The sequence below is a fragment of the Leptodactylus fuscus genome, chromosome 5 (assembly GCF_031893055.1).
Source record: "Leptodactylus fuscus isolate aLepFus1 chromosome 5, aLepFus1.hap2, whole genome shotgun sequence".
NCBI lineage: Eukaryota > Metazoa > Chordata > Amphibia > Anura > Leptodactylidae > Leptodactylus > Leptodactylus fuscus.
The window spans coordinates 211,240,592-211,259,538 of record NC_134269.1 but is presented as its reverse complement, the minus strand read 5'-3'; the positions used below and the strand labels follow the sequence as shown (position 1 = coordinate 211,259,538).

Below are 18,947 nucleotides of genomic sequence, written 5' to 3'. Positions count from 1 at the left end.
CTGTCTCTTACCCAATAGTACTAGGGTGTTTATTGGACCTTTTGGTCCATTATTTTGAAATACCATTATATTGGTAAGGTACTGATAGACTTAATTGTGAGTTTTCCTTCCTACTACCATCTCAAAATATATACATCATCATTTGTCAGGTGGTTCCTTCCATGCATACGTTACTTGATACTCACTGATTGATGAAACATCAGATTATATTTATTCATGTATTTTGCATTATATTATTGAGTTTGTGTGTATCATTTAATTATGGTTTGTCCTGTATACGTATACTTTCCATTTATGTAATATTTATTGCCTATGTGTTCCATGTTTCTCTTTAGTCTTGTGTTCTTTTTGTTTTGTCATCTGCCTTGATGCTGTATGTGTAATTTCATGAGTATTATTCGTGCATTTATTTATTAATAAATTTGTATAATTTTACTAATTTTTTGCTTTGTATTTTTTGCCTTGGTCCCCTTTTTTTTCTGCGGAATATGTTGGCGCTATAGAAATAAAATTTATTATTATTATTATTATTTTTCATTGTTATAATAAAATTACCCCCATGCTTGTTACTTCATTCTCCATAAATCTTAGCGCAGCTGCCTACAGAGTTATTATTAAAGGCAATGCCTACACTTAATTTTATATTTTCTTCCTCCGAAACCTGTATATGGGAATCTAACCATATAATAAAAAAACCCAAAACAGTAATTGTTTGGGTTCCGAATTATTTTAATGTGATTCAGTGGGTGCCCTCTTGTGGTGAAGCATGATGATGACTCCTACCTCTATTCATCCAACCAATTCCCCTTTCTTTCAACGCATTGGGATTGCACGAGAATGGTTATCTTTGTTGGGCTCCATACCACATTTCGCCACAAGAGGGCACCCCCTGCATCACCTCTGGGCTACCATCGTAAATAATATACCTGTTATATTTTAATGGATTGTAACCTTTTCTGTGCACTGCATATTACTGTATATACTGGATGCGATCTTATTGCTGTTTTCTGTATTACCGCACAGTACTGTATATGTGTGTATACTTTTACAGTGCTGTAAATACGTATAGTATAGACTTTCGGGTTCAGTGTAACACAATGGGTACTGAGCCTTTATCAAAGTGACCACAGTGGTATATTTTTGACACATGGCCATTTTGTGATGATTCGACAACCAGGACCCTCACAGAACAGCTGGTTTAATAGGCTGCCATTTTCAGCCGAGGTCTGTGGCCTCTTCACTCAAAGGGGTATTCCCACGTCGCATACTCGCTAGTCTTCGATGCTGTAAATTCTTCTTTCTTCCGGCTTTGTTGCGTCATTGGTGGGCGGGGTTACATATGCAAAGCCAGCGGGGAGAAGTCGTCGCTTCTATGCCGCTGGCCCTGCGTGTGCGCTGGCGATGCAGCTAGGCATGGGACGTACAGCCTTCACAATGTAATACAGACCCGGCATCCGCTGTAATAGAGAGGCGGATGCCGGGGAGGGTAGACGCCGGCACAGGTGCCTGCAACATCGCTACGCTCCTGCCCTGCATGAAGCCAGCAGCGGCAGGAGCGATGCTTCTATTCCGGTCCTCCGCCCCCCACTTCCCTCCGGAATAGCAGCATCGCTCCTTCCGCTGCTGGCTTCATGCAGGGCAGGAGCGTAGCGATGTTGCAGGCACCTGTGCTGGCATCTACACTCCCCAGCATCCGCCTCTCTATTACAGCGGATGCCGGGTCTGTATTGGCGGCCCCTTCCCCCCCAAAGTGTAAACTACCCCCCCCCCCCTTCCAGGCTCGCTCCCGTGCACTTAGCCTCTCCTCCCTCCCCCCTCAGAGCACCAGATACATCACTTGACTTATGACCAGATAAGTCAAGGAATGTGTCAACAGAGAAATGAATAAAGTAATATAGTTTTGCTGAAGCAATGTATTTAGGAAAAGTCTTACATTCACATTAACAAGCAGTATAGATAGGATCCTTGTGATGGGACAACCCCTTTAAAGGGATCCTATTATTAAAACAAATTTTTTTGTAACTAACACGTAGGAATAGCCTTAAGAAAGGCTATTCTTCTCCTACCTTTAGATGTCTTCTCTGCGCCGCCGTTCAGTATAAATCCCGTTTTTTGTCGGTATGCAAATGAGTTCACTTGCAGCACTGGGGGCAGGCCCCAGCGCTTAAACAGCACTACTGGCATCCTTAATGCTGTGCTATCCTCCATCTTCTTCAGGAATGCCCTCTCTTCGCGTCTTCCAGCACTTTTTTCAAACTTCTAGGCCTTGGGTCTAGGGCAAAGTCGACTGTGCATTTTTTTTAAAGCAATGTCAGTTCGCGAGCACCGGAGGAGGACGGGACAAGTGAGAACAATTCCATTTTTTTATGTAACACCTTCCCGGGCTACCTCTTGGATTTGTCCAATTCCTGGACAACCCCTTCAGGCCGATGCCTCATGTGGTAGATTCACTGCAGACGTTCTGTGAAAAGCGCCGCTGGAAAAACTGCAACGCGTTGCCACCATAGTTTTTCCTGCAGTACTTATTTACTGCGGCCAGCTATGAGGGACATAAGCCTTAAAGAGTTCTCCAAAGCTACGCTTTAATGACTCGGTTTTAGATGGGGTACTAAAACCATGGCCCATAGACAATAGTATTTACCACAGGTTTTTTTCTTTAGACTATTTTATAGCTATTGTTTCGCAGTTTTCTTCTACGTTACACTGAGGGGCCGTAGTAAGGAGGGTGTTATACTGTAAGGGCCATATTACAGGGAATATCAATGTGGGCCACACTGATTGGAGTGTTATACAGTGGGGGCCACAATGACGTTATATTGTACTTTGTGGGGTCATCATGTGCGATTATGCAGTTTGTGGTCACACAGCCATGTCCTAACACTGAGACATTCATTCACCTTTCAGCCATATTTCACTGAGGAAATAATAAGTCATGTAATATTTTATTCCACCTGAATTCCCCTTTACCACAGGAATGGCGTCTCCTCCACAGTCTTATTAATGTCCCACCAAAACTGACTCTTCTCACAGAGAATAAGCCAAATATTACCTACTTATCTGCCATGGAGACTATTGTCAGCATCTTCCTTCTGAATGTGTCCTGACACTAAAGATGGTGTCCCAGGAGCTCCTGACTGGAATCCTGACTGACATGTCCTCTCCTCAGCTAGCTGACACGATTACCTATTCTGCCTAGTAACAGGTGATGTCAGTGGTCACATCGGCGCCTCTGATTGGCTGACACTACAACCCTGCAGCAGAAAGCTCTGTCCCTCACAGACCGCCATGTCCTCTCTGGAGTTTCTAGTCTTCTAGTTTTCCAGCTTTCTCCTGTGATATTTAGTAGAAGACACCACCAGCCCCATCCCAGGTGACTGTGTAAGACATTAAAGGTTAGAGCATCCATTATCCTAATCCTCACTAGTGTTAGAGATTTACCTCAGATTATCCACCATGTACATGGCCGTGTATTTAGAACCAGAGGTGTAACACAACGCTTCTAGGCCTCAAATCTTTAACGGGTCCGATTCCTCCCTTGTGGTATTCTAATAGTGGTATAATTTATGTTGCAGGGGGCCAGGGCCTACTAGTAACTGCTCCCACTGGACCCCTATAGTAACTCCCCTGTTTAGACTGTATTTACATCTGTGTCACCTTTCCCATTCTGGTCCATCATGGAGTAGAAGACTGGAAAAAAACAAAACAAAAAAAAAACGGAGTGAAAGATGGTCACAGAGCCCGAGGGATCCCATTGACTGTTATTGGAGTCTGTCAAATGTCCGTTTTTTTGTTTCTATTTTTAACTAAAATTGCCAGACAAGAAAGTCGGGCTTGTAACACTTTCATATAGCGATATGTGACAGATCTGTGCTGGATGGACACCTGGAGCAGATGCAAACCATCGTTTCCGTTCCTACAAGAAAGCCAGTTCCCAGAGCTTGTGTCAGTCCCTGTCCAGAGGCGTAACTAGGAATGGCTGGGCCCCAAGGTGAACATTTGACATGGGCCATTCATTTGGGTGCATTCACACTACGGAACGCCAGCGTGTATCACAGCCGTACACGCCGGCGTTACAGCAGGGCTGCCGGACACTTCCCATTCATTTCTATGGAAGCCGGCATGCGAGCGCTCCCCATAGAAATGAATGGACTGCTTTTTTCCATTCATTTCTATGGGGAGCGCTCGCATGCCGGCTCCCATAGAAATGAATGGGAAGTGTCCGGCAGCCCTGATGTAACGCCGGCGTGTACGGCTGTGATACACGCTGGCGTTCCGTAGTGTGAATGCACCCTTTAACTGCAAATCATAAGCCACACAAAGGCTTATCCTATAGACTGTATCTAACCTGCTGCAAACAATTTTGCTGAAAATTTACTAATCCAGTCTAATATTTATATGTACAGACTATACCCCCCCCCCCCCCCAAAAAAAAAGTCAAATTTATCACAGTTGGCGCTGTTAGTCTTCTATCACACATGGCTTCTTATTGAATAACTTTTAGCATTAGGTAATAGCATTTATAATTGTTTTTTTTTTTTGTTTGTTTTTTTTTTTTTTAGGACCCCAAGGTTAGGCCCGACATTGCAAAATAGCTTTTTTTTTTTTTTTGCTTTTTCAAGCCAAATCCATTATTGGCTACAAAGGGAATGGGAAATATAAAAAGAAACTCTAAGGCGGAGACGCTGCGGGAAAAATCGCGTCGTTGTACAGTGCTTGCAAAGTGGACCCACTTTGCGGAAAAGATGGCAGCGCGGACACGCTGCGATTTGCAAAGCCGTTGCGGCTTTGTAAATCGCAGAATGTCAATTATATCTACGGAAACGCCAGCATCTTTCCCGTAGATATAATGTTAAGAGAAAGTCCGCAGAGGAAAACTCTGTGAACTTTCTCTTAAAAGCGCTGTGGAAAGAACCGCAATGCGTTCACGCAGTGGTTCTTCCCGCAGCGCTTTAGTGCTGCGTATATGGCCTGTGGGGCCTTAGCCTTATACTTCTCCCTTCTGCTCAACCCACTTGCACAAAATAAAAAAACAAAACAAAATCAGCAACAGAAAAAAAAAAAATCAGCTTAATTTCTGTTAAGTCCATTCCCAGCTTCGGCGCAAAAAAACTACAGCAAAATTTGCAATAACAAATCAAAACAAAACAAACCCAACTCAGCCTTAGGTTGAGGCCCCAGCTTTTTTTTGTTGGGGATTTTGCTGTGTTTTTTGAGCCAAAGCCAGAAGTGGATTGAGCAGAAGTTAGAAGTATATGAACTTCCTAAATGTTTCCCATTCCATTTATAGCCATTCTTGGCTTTGGCTCAAAATAAAAAAAAAACAAAAAAAAAAAACACTATACAATCTGCAACAGGAAAAAAAACAAAAACCGACCGTATGAATGCTCAGTGTGCTATCAAGGTTTTTCCCGGATATCACACTGACCCATTTATTTTTATAGACCCATACACATGGCCATCCTATTCCTGTCCGTTTTTGCGGCCCTGCTTCTGCAGCTCCTATTCGCTGAATGAATGGGGCCACGGAAGCACGGCCACTGTAGGGAGGACATCCGTTTGTCCCTTGTGCGCTGCCCATGCCGTTCATTCATGGCAGCTGGTTAGCACATGATTGTATCCAATTGTTTTAGGCTGTACTGCTCTTTTTTTTGGTGCAGATTTTTTTTCAGCCAAATCCGGGATTGGAATTAACAGAAAGGAAAAGTATGACAGGTTCCTGTTTATTTCCCATACCTTTTCCACTCTTCAAGTTTGTCTAATCTTAAAGCACACTTTTCGTTTTTGGTGCATTTGCATTATATACATTTCTGTATTGTATCTGTAGTGTAGCTTGGTCTATACATGGGATATAACATCACTGGTCACTGCTGTTAACATGGAGTGTTATGCGGCGTTCACACTAGCGCCGCTGTCTGCCCTTGGTGTTTCTGCCTAAATCCCTGGAAAAAACTACATGGGGATTGCTTGCCAGTGGTCAGTATAAAACCCATTAATTTTCAATGGGTTTTTAATGCAAACTGCTGATGTCCGAACACAAGGAAGAGCTGCATATTCTTCAACTTTAAGGGTCCATTCACACAGAGTAAACTCGCGCTCATTTTGGCACAATACATGTGTAAAGAATACACGTGAAAAAAATAAGACTTCAATGACATTTTTTACATGTGTAAAAAACACACCAGAAAACGCAACGTGTTTAAAACAGACTAAAGGAAAAGTCACGAGATGAACACCAAATTTTTTTTTACTATATAAAATACAAGAAAACTGTTACAAGAACCTGAGTTAAATCATTCATGTTATATACAGTATAACAATAGGTTATAATAAGTTGATTAAAAGGGCAGTTGTACTAGTGTTTTATGACATGTGAACAGGGATGAGGTGCAGTCCAGAAAAAGGCCACTCGATTGAGATAAATGGAAAATTAGGCTTCATGCACTACTTTTTTTTCTGCTGTAACAAACCGCACACTACAGAGCACAATATTCGGGTATGTGACATCCATGTGGCTACGCAATGACATTGTACAGCCACCTGCACAAGTAGTATGAGACAAGATGTAACTCATTTGTGGTAGAAGCAAGGCTAAGCTTCTGCCAGACCCCTCCAGGCATGTATGGAACTCTCTATCTGGGTGTAAGGCTGCTTTCACACGGAGTAACGCTCCGCTCATTCAAACACGTAAATATGTGTCAGAGTGAGTGCTGTAAAACAGAATCCCATTGACTTCAATGGGTGCCATCTTACGCGCACTACACATTGAAATCAATGGGTTAAAAAGCCTCCCATTGATTTCAATGTGTAACGTGCGTAAGACGGCACCCATTGAAGTCAATGGGATTCTGTTTTACAGCGCTCACACTGACACGTTTTTATGTGTCAGAATGAGCGGAGCGTTACTCCGTGTGAAAGCAGCCTAAGGTGCATTTCTAAAAGGGACTGCCCAGAAAAAAATAAACAGTAATAGAACACAAACATAAAGCAGTTATTAAAAGATAAAACAATGGTTCCTGTCCATCTAATAGCAAAATTTTCCTGAGAAGCTGACAGACCCAGCATAAAGATGCCACATTGAGTTTTGCTGCTAGTCTTTGTATAGATCATTGACAATATCAGGTTGCACAGACCCCAGTTGTCCCTGATATTCTTAGACAACCATCATGTAGCCATAAAACAGCATGAAGCGGCTTGGTGAAGGTGGCAGTGAAGGTGTGTAAGTGTCTGATGGGGTCACACAGCTCATAAAAAGACAACTGCCCGGCCTCATAATTTACATATATCCTGACTTTGTCACTGGAGATCTTGTGAGGTAACTGGATATATGTAGTGTTGTGTATCACTCCATACTGAGTATTATACTTCCCGCCAAATAAACCCCAGGACTTGTTATTGCCTCCAATGTATGATTGAAGTCCTCTTCGATCCATACTGGGATAACACATCCCCACCCTCCAACTCTCTGCCTTACTGATCTCCACATCCCAGTAACGTCGCCCTGTGGAAAAACTCCTGTAACTTAAAACTTGATTATACTGGAATCTCTCTGCTGTTTCTAGACGATTCTGCTTCTCTCGTGTCCATGTTGCAGTTTTCAGGTCGTCTGATATATGGATATAATTACCAGCTGTGTTTACATCCAGTAATATGTCTGCAGGACCCTCCACATAGATCCCGCTCCTTATACCTTTTATTATGTCAGATAAGGTGTGAAAGGAGTCTGAGATCACAGCCACATCCAGTTCTTCTACATCATGCAGCTGTTCATCACGTGCCCTTGTGTTCTTATCTTCTTCCTCCTCAGCATCCCACAAATCACCTGTGTCTGGTTCCTGCAAGACAGTCAGTGGATCAATCATTTTACACAGCTCTTCAATGTGCATCATGTTCACAGACAGTTTGTCCTTTTTTGTTTCCAGCTGCTGGATCAGAGCAGAGACTGGGAGTGACACCTGCTCTTCCTGCCTATGGATCTCACTCAGAACCCTTTTCTCTAGGTTTTCCAAGCTTCTTTTGATGTCTGTAAACAGGGCAGTGACTCTTTCTGTTAAGTTAGCTGCTTTTTCTTGTGTTTTTTTCCTTTGTTTCTCCAAATTCTGGACTCTCTTTTCTGTCTCCTCTCTTTTAATGGTCAGTTTTTGCAGAAAATTTCTCAGTTTTTTCTTCTTTTTCTCATATGCCTCATCCAGCATCTCCACCTGGTGTCCCCGGTGTTCACCAACTACACTGCATGACACACATATACAAGCAGCATCTTTAGTACAATAATACTTTATGAGCTGATTATGGATTGAGCATTTTCTGTCTTCTAAGGAACTGCTGGGTTCACATAAGACATGTTCGGCTGACTTGCTGTGAACGTTCAGATGTTTATCACACAGAGAAGCTTCACAGTGTAGACAGGACTTCACAGCAGGTACAGGAGAGTCCACACAGTAAGTGCAGCAGATCCCAATTTCTGCCTTTTTCGACTGAGTAAGCTGTAAGCTTTCCATTATTTTACACAGAATAAAGTTCCTCATCAGTACAGGCCGCTCCTGAAACTCTTCTCTACATTCAGGACAGGAATAAACTCTAGAACTGTCCTGTGTATCCAGGAACTGATCAATACAAACCCGGCAGAAGTTGTGTCCACATCTCAGCATTACAGGATCTGTATAATTATGCAGGCAGATGGAGCAGTCCAGCTCGTCTGTCAGGTCAGCGGACGCCATGTCTGGAAGAAAAGAGAGAGAATAATAAGTGCTTTATTCCTAAAAAGCTTCCCAAAGGAAAGCCTGGGCAGTAAAACTAGCCATTCACTTTAGATAGTTGTTTTATGAAATTGATTCTCTAGTGATACAACCACATTTCACAAGAAAAATGGGAATAAGATGCTACAATTACAAATCAAGACCCTTTTATCTAATTGTTATGGCAAGCTTAAAGGGATTCTACCAATAAAGCAACATTTTTTTCTAATTACCACAACGGAATAGCCTTAAGAAAGGCTATTCGTCTCTTACCTTTAGACGTGGTTTCCGCGGCGCCGTTCCTTAGAAATACGGGTTTGAACCGGTTTGCAGAGTTCTCTGCAGCAATGAGGGCGGGCCCCAGTGCTCAAATAGCGATGAGGGCGTCCCCACTTCTGCCCGAGAGTATCACTCCAGCACTGCCTCCATCTTCAGCTGCAACCCCGCCTCTGCTGTCTTCCGTCTCAGTCCAACTTCCGACGCCTGCGCCCATTTTTGGGAGGCCGCTATTGCTCTTGTAGTTCAATACAAGAGCGTACTGCAGCCGGCCGGTGGCCATTTTTGGGAGGCCGCAATACGCACCTGTATTGAACTACAAGAGCAAGGAGTAGTTGCTTGTAGTTCAATACAGGAGCATACTGCGCAGGCGTCAGAAGTTGGACCGAGACGGAAGACAGAAGAGGCGGGGTTGCAGCTGAAGATGGAGGCGGCACTGGAGTGAGCTCTCGGGCAGCAGTGGGGACGCTCCCATCTCCATTTGAGCGCTGGGGCCCGCCCTCATTGCTGCGGAGAACTCATTTGCATACCGGTTAAAACCCGTATTTCTAAGGAACGGCGCAGCGGAGACCACATCTAAAGGTAAGAGACGAATAGCCTTTCTTAAGGCTATTCTGTTGTGGTAATTAGAAAAAAATGTTGCTTTATTGGTAGAATCCCTTTAAGCTTGCCATAACAATTAGATAAAAGGGTCTTGAATTGTCTCTAACTCTCTAGTGAGCAGTGCTATTCCAAACTCATCCAAGAAAGCCTGGGGTGGGAATAACACTTTGGGCTAGTTCACACATAAAAACCGCCTGGCTTATTTTGGTCCCGAAAAAAAACGTTTCCTAGTTAGGAAGCGGTTTTTTTTTTTTTACCTTGAGGCGTTTTTGGAGCGTTTTCTGGAGCAGTTTTTGGTAAAAACTGCATCAGAAAACTCCAGGCGGTTTTCCCTTCCCCTAAAGTGAATGGACTGTAAAAAAAAACCCAAACAAACAAAAAAAACCTAGGCATTTTCGGTCCCTTTTTTTTGCAAAAAACACTAGGCGTTTTTCGCCTCCCATTCACTTCTATTACTTTCATCAGGCGGAATCTGCCTAAAGAAAGGTCATGACGCTTCTTTTTTCTGCTAGCAGCAAAAAACTGCTAGCAGAAAAAAAAAAAAAAAAAAGCTAGCAGTCTCCACTCCACATGTATGGGTGGCCGATTTTGAGGTGAAATCTGCTGTCAAAATCTGCCTCATTGTCCCAGTGTGAACTAGCCCTTTAAGGCTAAGGCCCACTGGGTGGAAACGCACCAAAAAAATCACAACGTAAAAAACCCCACAGAAAACACTGTGTTTTCTGTTGCTGCGGAAATTCATATGAGTTTTCTGTTAATTTTTTTCATCGCGTTTTCGCTTGAGTTTCTCATGTGCAATAAAGGTAATTGAAAGGCTATGTTGAAAATCCTAAGGAATTACGGTCCTCTGCTATTTAGGCCAGGGCCGGAAACGCTGTGATTTGGCCGTGGCGGAAAAGCCGCAGGAAAAATTGCGGCGCTTTACAGTACTTGCAAAGTGGATGGGATTCATGCAAATCCACTGCCCACTTTGCGGGGGAAAAAAAAATTGCAGCGTGGACACGCTGTGATTTCCAAAACCGTTGCGGTTTTCAAAATCACAGCATGTCAATCATATCTACGGAAACGCTGGCAGCATTCCCATAGATATAATTGTAACAGAAATTCCACAGAGGAAAACTCAGTGAACTTTCTGTTCAAAAAGCTGCGGGAAGAACTGCGATGCGTTCACGCCGTGGTTGTTCCCGCAGCACTTTAGGCCATAGGACCTTAGCCTCAACCAAGCAAAACAGTGAGTTTTTGTCTGCGGATTTTGATGCTTTCCTGCGGCGTTTCCGCAACACATTTATCATGCTGCGTTTTTGCTGTGTTTTTCACACTCTGCATAGAAATCTATGGAGGGAAAAACTCAGCGATTCCAGAACTATAATTGACATGCTTGCGTTTTTCAAAAACACAATTTTTGAAAAACGCAGCTTTTCCGCAGTGTTTTTTTTCCTCACAGTGTGGGGCTAGGATTAGACAAAATTGCATTCACTATGTTGGTACTGTAAAACGCAGCGTTTTTTTTCGCTGCATTTCCGCAATGCCCAAAAACGCTGCATTTCCGCCCAGTGGGGCCTTAGAGTCAGTGCAAACTAGAGATGAGCGAGTACTGTTCGGATCGGCCGATCCGAACAGCACGTTCCATAGAAAATGGATGCACCTGGTACTTCTGCTTTGACGGCGGCCGGCAGCTTAACCCCCCGCGTTCCGGATACGTCCATTCATTTCTATGCGAGCGTGCTGTTCGGATTGGCTGATCCGAACAGTACTCGCTCATCTCTAGTGCAAACAGAATTTTTTGCTGCGGTTTCGATGATGAATTGGCCTCAAAACCAGCCTCCGAATAAAGCCTCCCAATAGAACTCCGTGTGCACTGACTTCGGAAAACCGCCAGTATTTCCGTAGGTATAATTGATATTCTGCGATTTCCAAAGCTGCAACGGTTTTGCAAATCACAGCGTGTCCACTACTGCGCGCACTTCACTGTACTGTGGGGATGGGATTCGCTAGAATCTCTTCCACTACACAGTGACTGTAAAATGCAGTTTTTTTCCCCCCGTAGCGTTTCTGCCATGTGGGGCCCTGGCCGAAGGCCGCAAGTTGCAGAAACATAGCTTTTTTTCGTTGCAAATTTTTTTTTTTAGCCAGAGTCAGGAGTGGATTGAGCAGAATAATTTCTTATTCCTTTTGTAGCCATTGTTGGCTTTGGCTTAGGGCCCGTGCACACGCGTCACGTTTTTTGCCGCATTCTTTACACGTGTAAAAAAGGTCATTGAAGTCTATGGGAGTGTTATTTTTACACATGTGTATGATGCTAAAATGCGTGCGCGTTAACTCCGTGCGCACGAGCCCTTAAAGTGCAGCTAAATCTGAAACAAAAAAAGCAGCGGTTCTGCAACGTGCGGCCTCAGCCTTAACGGAGTTTGTCAGGTTCAAAATACCTTCCAAACCAATAACTGCGTCACGTAAGGGTGAAGGACCCTACAATGCACTGAAATTTTTCGTTTTAGTGAAGGAGTGACAGCCAATGAAGTAGTCACAGTCGCGGCCAGTCACTGTGTAGTCCTAGCCTTTCACCGCACATATATACACTACTACTCACCTGTATACATACTGCATTTGTTATAGAGCATGGCCCATCAAAAACACACAAATTCTCACCTGTAGCATCCACACGTGTATGAGAACCTCCTGATTTTACTTCCTCGGCAGTAACTTATTCAGAGGCAGCGAATATTCCCACTTTAACGTCTGTTTTTGTCACAAGATCCTGATCTTCTGGGCCAGCCTGTATTTATTGTGGGCTGAGGGTTGTGGCCTGCATTCATGGGGAGGAGCGCTGCCTGAAAAGAAAGTTGAAAAATGCTGCACACAGAATCCCCTGCTCATAACAGGAGGAGGACAACATCTCCATTTCAGGCCGGGATTAGAAGGCCACAGTCCCTCCCCTGCATCCTCCCACTTCCTGGTACATCACAGTCACTCAAACCACTTGGACTTGCCGATCACAGAGCTGTCTCCTGTAGTCGTGGAGGAAAGAAGAGATCTGCAGCATTGTGCAGAATAAATGATCTACAATTGTCAGAATACTCCTGGAAATACAAAGCAGCACGACAGCCTGCACATATAGACATCTGCAACGCTAGCGAACATACAGTACATGCAAAGCTGCTGTGACTGCGCTGCAGAACTTCTGAACCGTCCCGAACGGTTTACATCTATTTTATATAGTGCCGACATATTCCAGAACGCTGTACAGAGATTGTTATCACTCTGTTAAACAACTGGACATCACGTGGCATTACTCACTGTCATGTGAATATACAGTAGTTTAAGGGAGCCTTCACACGGAGTAAACGCTCCGCTCAGTGGCGTAACTACCATAGAGGCAGCGGAGGCGGCTGCCACAGGGCCCGGCCCATTAGGGGGCCCGGTGACAGCCGCTACTGCTGCGTTTTTTTTTTGTTTTTTTTTTAATAGGCCGTTACGGGCCCTATTTACTTGCAAGTAAACCCCCGAGTATAATGATCGGCAGACCGAGAGAGGTAAGGGAACGTAAAAAATACTGTTACCTACCTCTCCACGATCCTGGCCAGGCCTCCTTCATACTTGTCTGACGTCACATGAACCCGGCCTGCTTCCCGGGTCATGTGACGTCCGACGTCATAGAAGAAGGACGAGAGCGGCGGCCGAAAGCGTAGGAGCCGGGGGACAGGTAAGCAACTGTTTTTTTTTTTATGTTTTTATTCCCCCGGGTCTCCGATTATTATACTCTGGGGTCTGAAAAGATTCCGTCTTCTGTACCCCGATGGTCAAGGTTTGACCTTTTTTTAAAGAGGATGAAATAAAAACGAATGTTTTATGTATCCCGTGGCGGGTGAGTGCCCTGTTTTCTACATTTCACATCGCACGGACCCCATAGACTATAATGGGGTCTGTGTGCTTGCCACGCACTGCCCACATGAATGATTCCTGCACATGGAGCCCATTATAGTCTATGGGGTCCGTGCGCTTTGACAGCACATCGCTTCCAATTGTATTCCATATGGGGGGTGTCCATGCGAACTCCTTCCAGACGGAATACAAGCGCTAGTGTGAACCAACCCAAAGACAGTGCATGTCATAGTGACAGCATTTAAAAACGGATGATCAAAATAATGGACGTAAATAGACACATTGGATTCAAGGCGTTCTCGAAACGGAAGTGTGACTGATGTTGCAGGACTGTTTGGTTTTTCACGTGCTAAACGTCTGAGCAAAACAGACATGTTGGTATGATTTTAGGCTTATTGGCATCATGATCATGTCAAACACCTGAAAGCCTATGGACGTAGTCAGATGTCAGTTTTGGCACTGGCATTGTTAGGCTAAGTTCACACCTGTGTCCGGATTCTGTTCAGATATTCTGGCCTCCACTCTGCTTAAAAAATGCAGAGAGAAAAGTCCTGCAAACATAGTCTATATGGGGTCTGCGGGTAACCGCTTTTTAAGCAGATTAAGTTTCTGTATTTCGCATTCCCAAGTGGACCCAAGAACAGAAACCGTTTTCAGCTGTGAACTGAGAGTTAAAGGGGTATTCCCACGTCGCATACTCACCAGTCTTCATTGCTATAAAATCTTCTGTCTTCCGGCTTTGTTGCGTCATTGGTGGGCGGGGTCACATATGCAACGCCAAGTGGTGAGATGCCGCTTGGCGTTGCATATGTGAATACAGACCCGGCATCCACTGTAATAGAGAGGCGGATGCCGGGGAGTGTAGACGCTGGCACAGATGCCTGCAACATCGCTATGCTTCTGCCCTGCATGAAGCCAGCAGCGGCAGAAGCGATGCTGTTATTCTTCAAAATCAGCTCTAAGGCAACATGTATACGACTGTGTGTGTGCTGCCAGATATTAAACGGCACATGGATGACATCTGTGTGCGGCCTGCGCTTCAATGGCCCCATTAACTGATGTCAGTGAGCACGGGCTTCAAAACAGACATGAATCGGACCTGTTGTGCGTTTTGCCTCGGGCGTCACAGCCCCATACACAGATGTGGGCAACAAACAGGACTGGAGTAAACAGTTTTGGTGCCCCAGCAGTATAAGGACATGCCACTGGTTTAGGGACCCTAGTGGCCCCATTAGGCAGTGCATATTGTACTAACCAAGTCCGTGTTAACCATTTATGTTGGGATGATCATAGGCTACCTTGATCAGTGTCCATAAGGTGTATATGTCCAACGAATACGTATAGACATATTCCATTTCCAGCCCCACTGAGGCCAGAAGGTCTCTCTTACGGCCTCCAGCAGGTGAATGGGGGCTTATGGATACATTTGACGCATGCGCATACCAATACACCTTATCAGGACATACTGATGGAACGGCTCAGGGACCTCTGTTCAAGACTCCCCTCTGTTAGTCAAAGTGGGGCCTCTAGGCTTGCTTTAAGGCCTTATTTAGAAATACCTTTTAGAACTTTTTATATTATGACTTTTTTGGAACTTAAAATAGTTTTGTATAGTGGCCAGCAGAGAGCGCTATAATACCACGTAAGAACAGGAGCGCTTTGGTCTCTCCAGTTTTCGAGCATTTCTGAGCTGATTGGATTTCTAAGGCTGGTTTCACAGAGCGGTAAATACAGCCACAGCAGCAACCGGACCCCCACAGCTCGGCGGTGATAAACTTAGATCACTATAGGGGGCTTCTCATCAGAAGTAGACGTGTGGAGGGTCTTGGGATTTTGAAGCTACAAAAAGTCTTTCTGTAGCCTGGGTCTAGGTGTAAGTGGGCGAACTTGTTTTTTTCTAAATAGTATAGACTCATCATTTCTTAGCACCCCCTCCCCTTTGTCCTTGACTTCCATCTCATGATCAAAGATTGCTGTATCATTCTGCGACTCTCTTACTAATCCGAGTGACCTGTGGATGTGATTTCTAGTCACAAAACAATCCAGCACTCATTCTTTTTGCGACTAGACATGACAGTCGCAGCGTCCTTGAGGTGGCAGAACAGCAACACAGAACTCGAGACTAGAGATGAACGAACACTATTCGGATCTGCCGATCCCAACAGCACGCTCCCATAGAAATGAATGGAAGCACCTGGCACGCTGACTTTGCCGGCGTCCGGCGTCACAGGTGCTTCCATTCATTTCTATGGGAGCGTGCTATTCGGATCGGCTGATCCGAACAGTGTTCGCTCATCTCTGCTCGAGACCAACGTTGCCATACAGCCCTAGACTAAATGTATGTAACAGAGCAGGCGAGTCATTCCCACAAATCCTTGTATATGCGGCACCATAACCCAGAAAGTACTGGAAGGAGAAGTGGTACAATGACTCAGCAACACTCGTGTAAGTGACAGTAGTGTACAACGTACACGGGCCAAACATGACTCAACAGCGAACCATACAATACACAGCCAACACTTTAGTGTCACAGTGCTAAGAAACACATAATATACAAATCCATGCACGCAACGATACAAGGCCTATGTCGTCAGTCCTATGCTTAAAAGGGTTTTCCGGCCCTAAATTGATTTTTCATACTGATGACCTGTCCACCTGTGTGGTCGCTCTTTTACTACAATCATCTGCCAATGAGCCACAATACCGTCTGCAGGTCTTTAGTTTTTTGTGCCTCGTGTCTTCTCCTATGTATGTGAAGGACAGAAGGAGGTCATTTGCGGGCACCGGCGCTGGCACACTTACAGCACCCATTATATATTATTTATTGTGTCCCATTTTCTCGGTCCCCGGGAGGCACAGGCCACAGCTTGCCGTCTTTATTTATAGACATGACGTTTCACCTTTTCTTCCTGTAGACTCGAGAATCTATTCAGCTTCGGTGTTGGCCAGGCAGAGAGACCTGAGAGTGAAACGTGAGGGGCAGCGTGACATCAGCACCTAGAACCAGGACAGCTGTGACAGTAGAAAGCTGAGGTGGACCTTCTGTTGGTGGTCATGGAGGTATGGGGGGGGGGTTATGTGGGCTATGAGGTGGAGAAACAACCTCAGCCCAAAGTCAGAGAATTATAACTAGTGTATCCCGTCAAAAATATACAAAACAGAACCAAAGTGCCCCAAAAATCAGACACGCCAACTCTTCCTAAACATCCATGAGGCTCCTGCAAATAGTGGTGACCTCACAGTTTCCCAGAAGAGCGATATCATATGTGATTTAGACACTTCATGTGTCGGCCACGTCGCCAAATGCAGTAAACAGCACATGTCAATGTCCCAAAAGGACGGAGGGGAGAAGCTTTGCAAGCTACAATGCTCCCAATTTTTATTCTAGCCAAAAAGCTGCTTCAGTTTCAGTTTCATTTGCTGCTCATTCCTGTTCACTTCAATGGAGCTGCAATACTCTGACACAACGTGTGGACAGGTGTGGTGCTGTGTCTGGAAGAAAATTGCCATAATTTGTAATTTGGTACCACCCCTGTCCTTACATGCAGCGCCTGCCACAGGGGAAATTTAGTATTACATGCTGAACAATAATTTTAATACATGGACTGGCCGAATGTGACAAATGGGAGGTGCTGTAACGAGGGGCGTAACTACCCGGGTTGCAGTGGTAGTGGCTGCCTCAGGGCTTGGGACATTAGGGGGCCTGGAAGGCCCCTGATTTTTTTTTTTTGTAATAGGCCGTTACCTGCTGCAGTAATACCAGTAGGTAACAGGCCCCATTTACTTACTGATCCTCACTTCTGCTTACGGCCGCTGGTGCAGGAGCGAGGTTTGGTAAGTGAAGCCACAGGCCAGCGAATCCCACTAATACTGCAATCATTATACTTTATTATATTAACTATATTATTGTATAATACTGTGTGCAGGGGCCACTATGGGGTATAATACTGTGTAAAGGGGCCACTGTAGGGGATAATACTGTGTGCAAGGGCCACTATGGGGTATAATACTGTGTACAGGGGCCACTGTAGGGGATAATACTGTGTGCAGGGGCCACTATAGGGAATAATACTGTGTACAGGGGCCACTATTGGGGATAATACTGTGTGCAGGGGCCACTATAGGGAATAATACTGTGTACAGGGGCCACTATGGGGTATAATACTGTGTACAGGGGCCACTATAGGGGATAATACTGTGTGCAGGGGCCACTATAGGGGATAATACTGTGTGGAGGGGCCACTATGGGGGATAATACTGTGTGCAGGGGCCACTATGGGGGATAATACTGTGTGCAGGGGCCACTATGGGGGATAATACTGTGTGCAGGGGCCACTATGGGGGATAATACTGTGTGCAGGGGCCACTATGAGGGATAATACTGTGTACAGGGGCCACTATGGGGGATAATACTGTGTGCAGGGGCCACTATGGGGGATAATACTGTGTGCAGGGTCCACTATGGGGGATAATACTGTGTGCAGGGGCCACTATGGGGGATAATACTGTGTGCAGGGGCCACTATGGGGCATAATACTGTGTGCAGGGGCCACTATGGGGCATAATACTGTGTGCAGGGGCCACTATGGGGCATAATACTGTGTGCAGGGGCCACTATGGGGTATAATACTGTGTGCAGGGGCCACTATAGGGTATAATACTGTGTGCAGGGGCCACTATGGGGAATAATACTGTATGTTCGCCTTGGGGCCCCACCATTCCTAGTTACGCCACTGGCTGTAATTTACATTAAAGGGGTATTCCCACGTCGCATACTCACCAGCCTTCGTTGCTGTAAAATCTTCTGTCTTCCGGCTTTGTTGCGCCATTGGTGGGCGGGGTCACATATGCAAAGGCAGTGGCGAGATGCCGCTGGCCCTTTGTGCACGCTCATAGATGGTGAGACCAGTCTAGCCTTCACAATGCGAATACAGACCCGGCATCCGCCTCTCTCTATTACAGCGGATGCCAGGTCTGTATTGGCGGTCCCTTCCCCCAAAGGGATAACTACCCCCCCCACTCCAGGCTGGTCCTGTGCACTTAGCCCCTCCCCCCTCAGAGCAGCAGATACATCACCTGACTTATGACCAGATAAGTCAAGGGATGTGTAAAAAAAAAAAAAAGAATAAAGTAAGATAGTGGACAAACAAAGCAGTTCTGCTGAAGCAGTGTATTTAGGAAAAGTCTTACATCCACATTTACAAGCAGTATAGATAGGATCCTTGTGATGGGACAACCCCTTTAAGCCTAAAACACCTGGACAGAGCTAATACTTGCCCTAGCTGAGGCTTTGTTACAGTTGTATCCAGTGAGGAAACAGATGAACAATGCAGTTTTGCTACAATGTATCAGTGCAGTGACAGTATGAAGCTAGACTGGATGCAGTGTAACAAACCCTCAGCTGCAGGTGTTCAGTCTGTGCCGGTTTCCAGTGAGGAGCTGCTGCTGGTTTGACAC

At 45.1% G+C, this 18,947-nt stretch overlaps 2 protein-coding genes across 2 annotated transcripts in view; both read right to left on the bottom strand.

Moving 5' to 3' along the window:
• LOC142204037 (E3 ubiquitin/ISG15 ligase TRIM25-like) overlaps nucleotides 1-12,312 on the bottom strand; it is a 355,806-nt gene extending 343,494 nt beyond the window's left edge. Inside the window, exon 1 of the mRNA XM_075275235.1 lies at nucleotides 12,258-12,312. The gene's annotated coding sequence lies outside the window, so the exon portion shown is untranslated. The remainder of the gene's footprint in view (nucleotides 1-12,257) is intronic.
• On the bottom strand, nucleotides 6,888-8,714 carry LOC142204605 (E3 ubiquitin/ISG15 ligase TRIM25-like). The gene has a single exon (XM_075275918.1). It carries the CDS (start codon nucleotides 8,712-8,714, stop codon nucleotides 7,116-7,118), a length of 1,599 nt encoding a protein of 532 aa, XP_075132019.1. The 3' UTR covers nucleotides 6,888-7,115.
• Nucleotides 12,313-18,947: the final 6,635 nt, after the last annotated feature.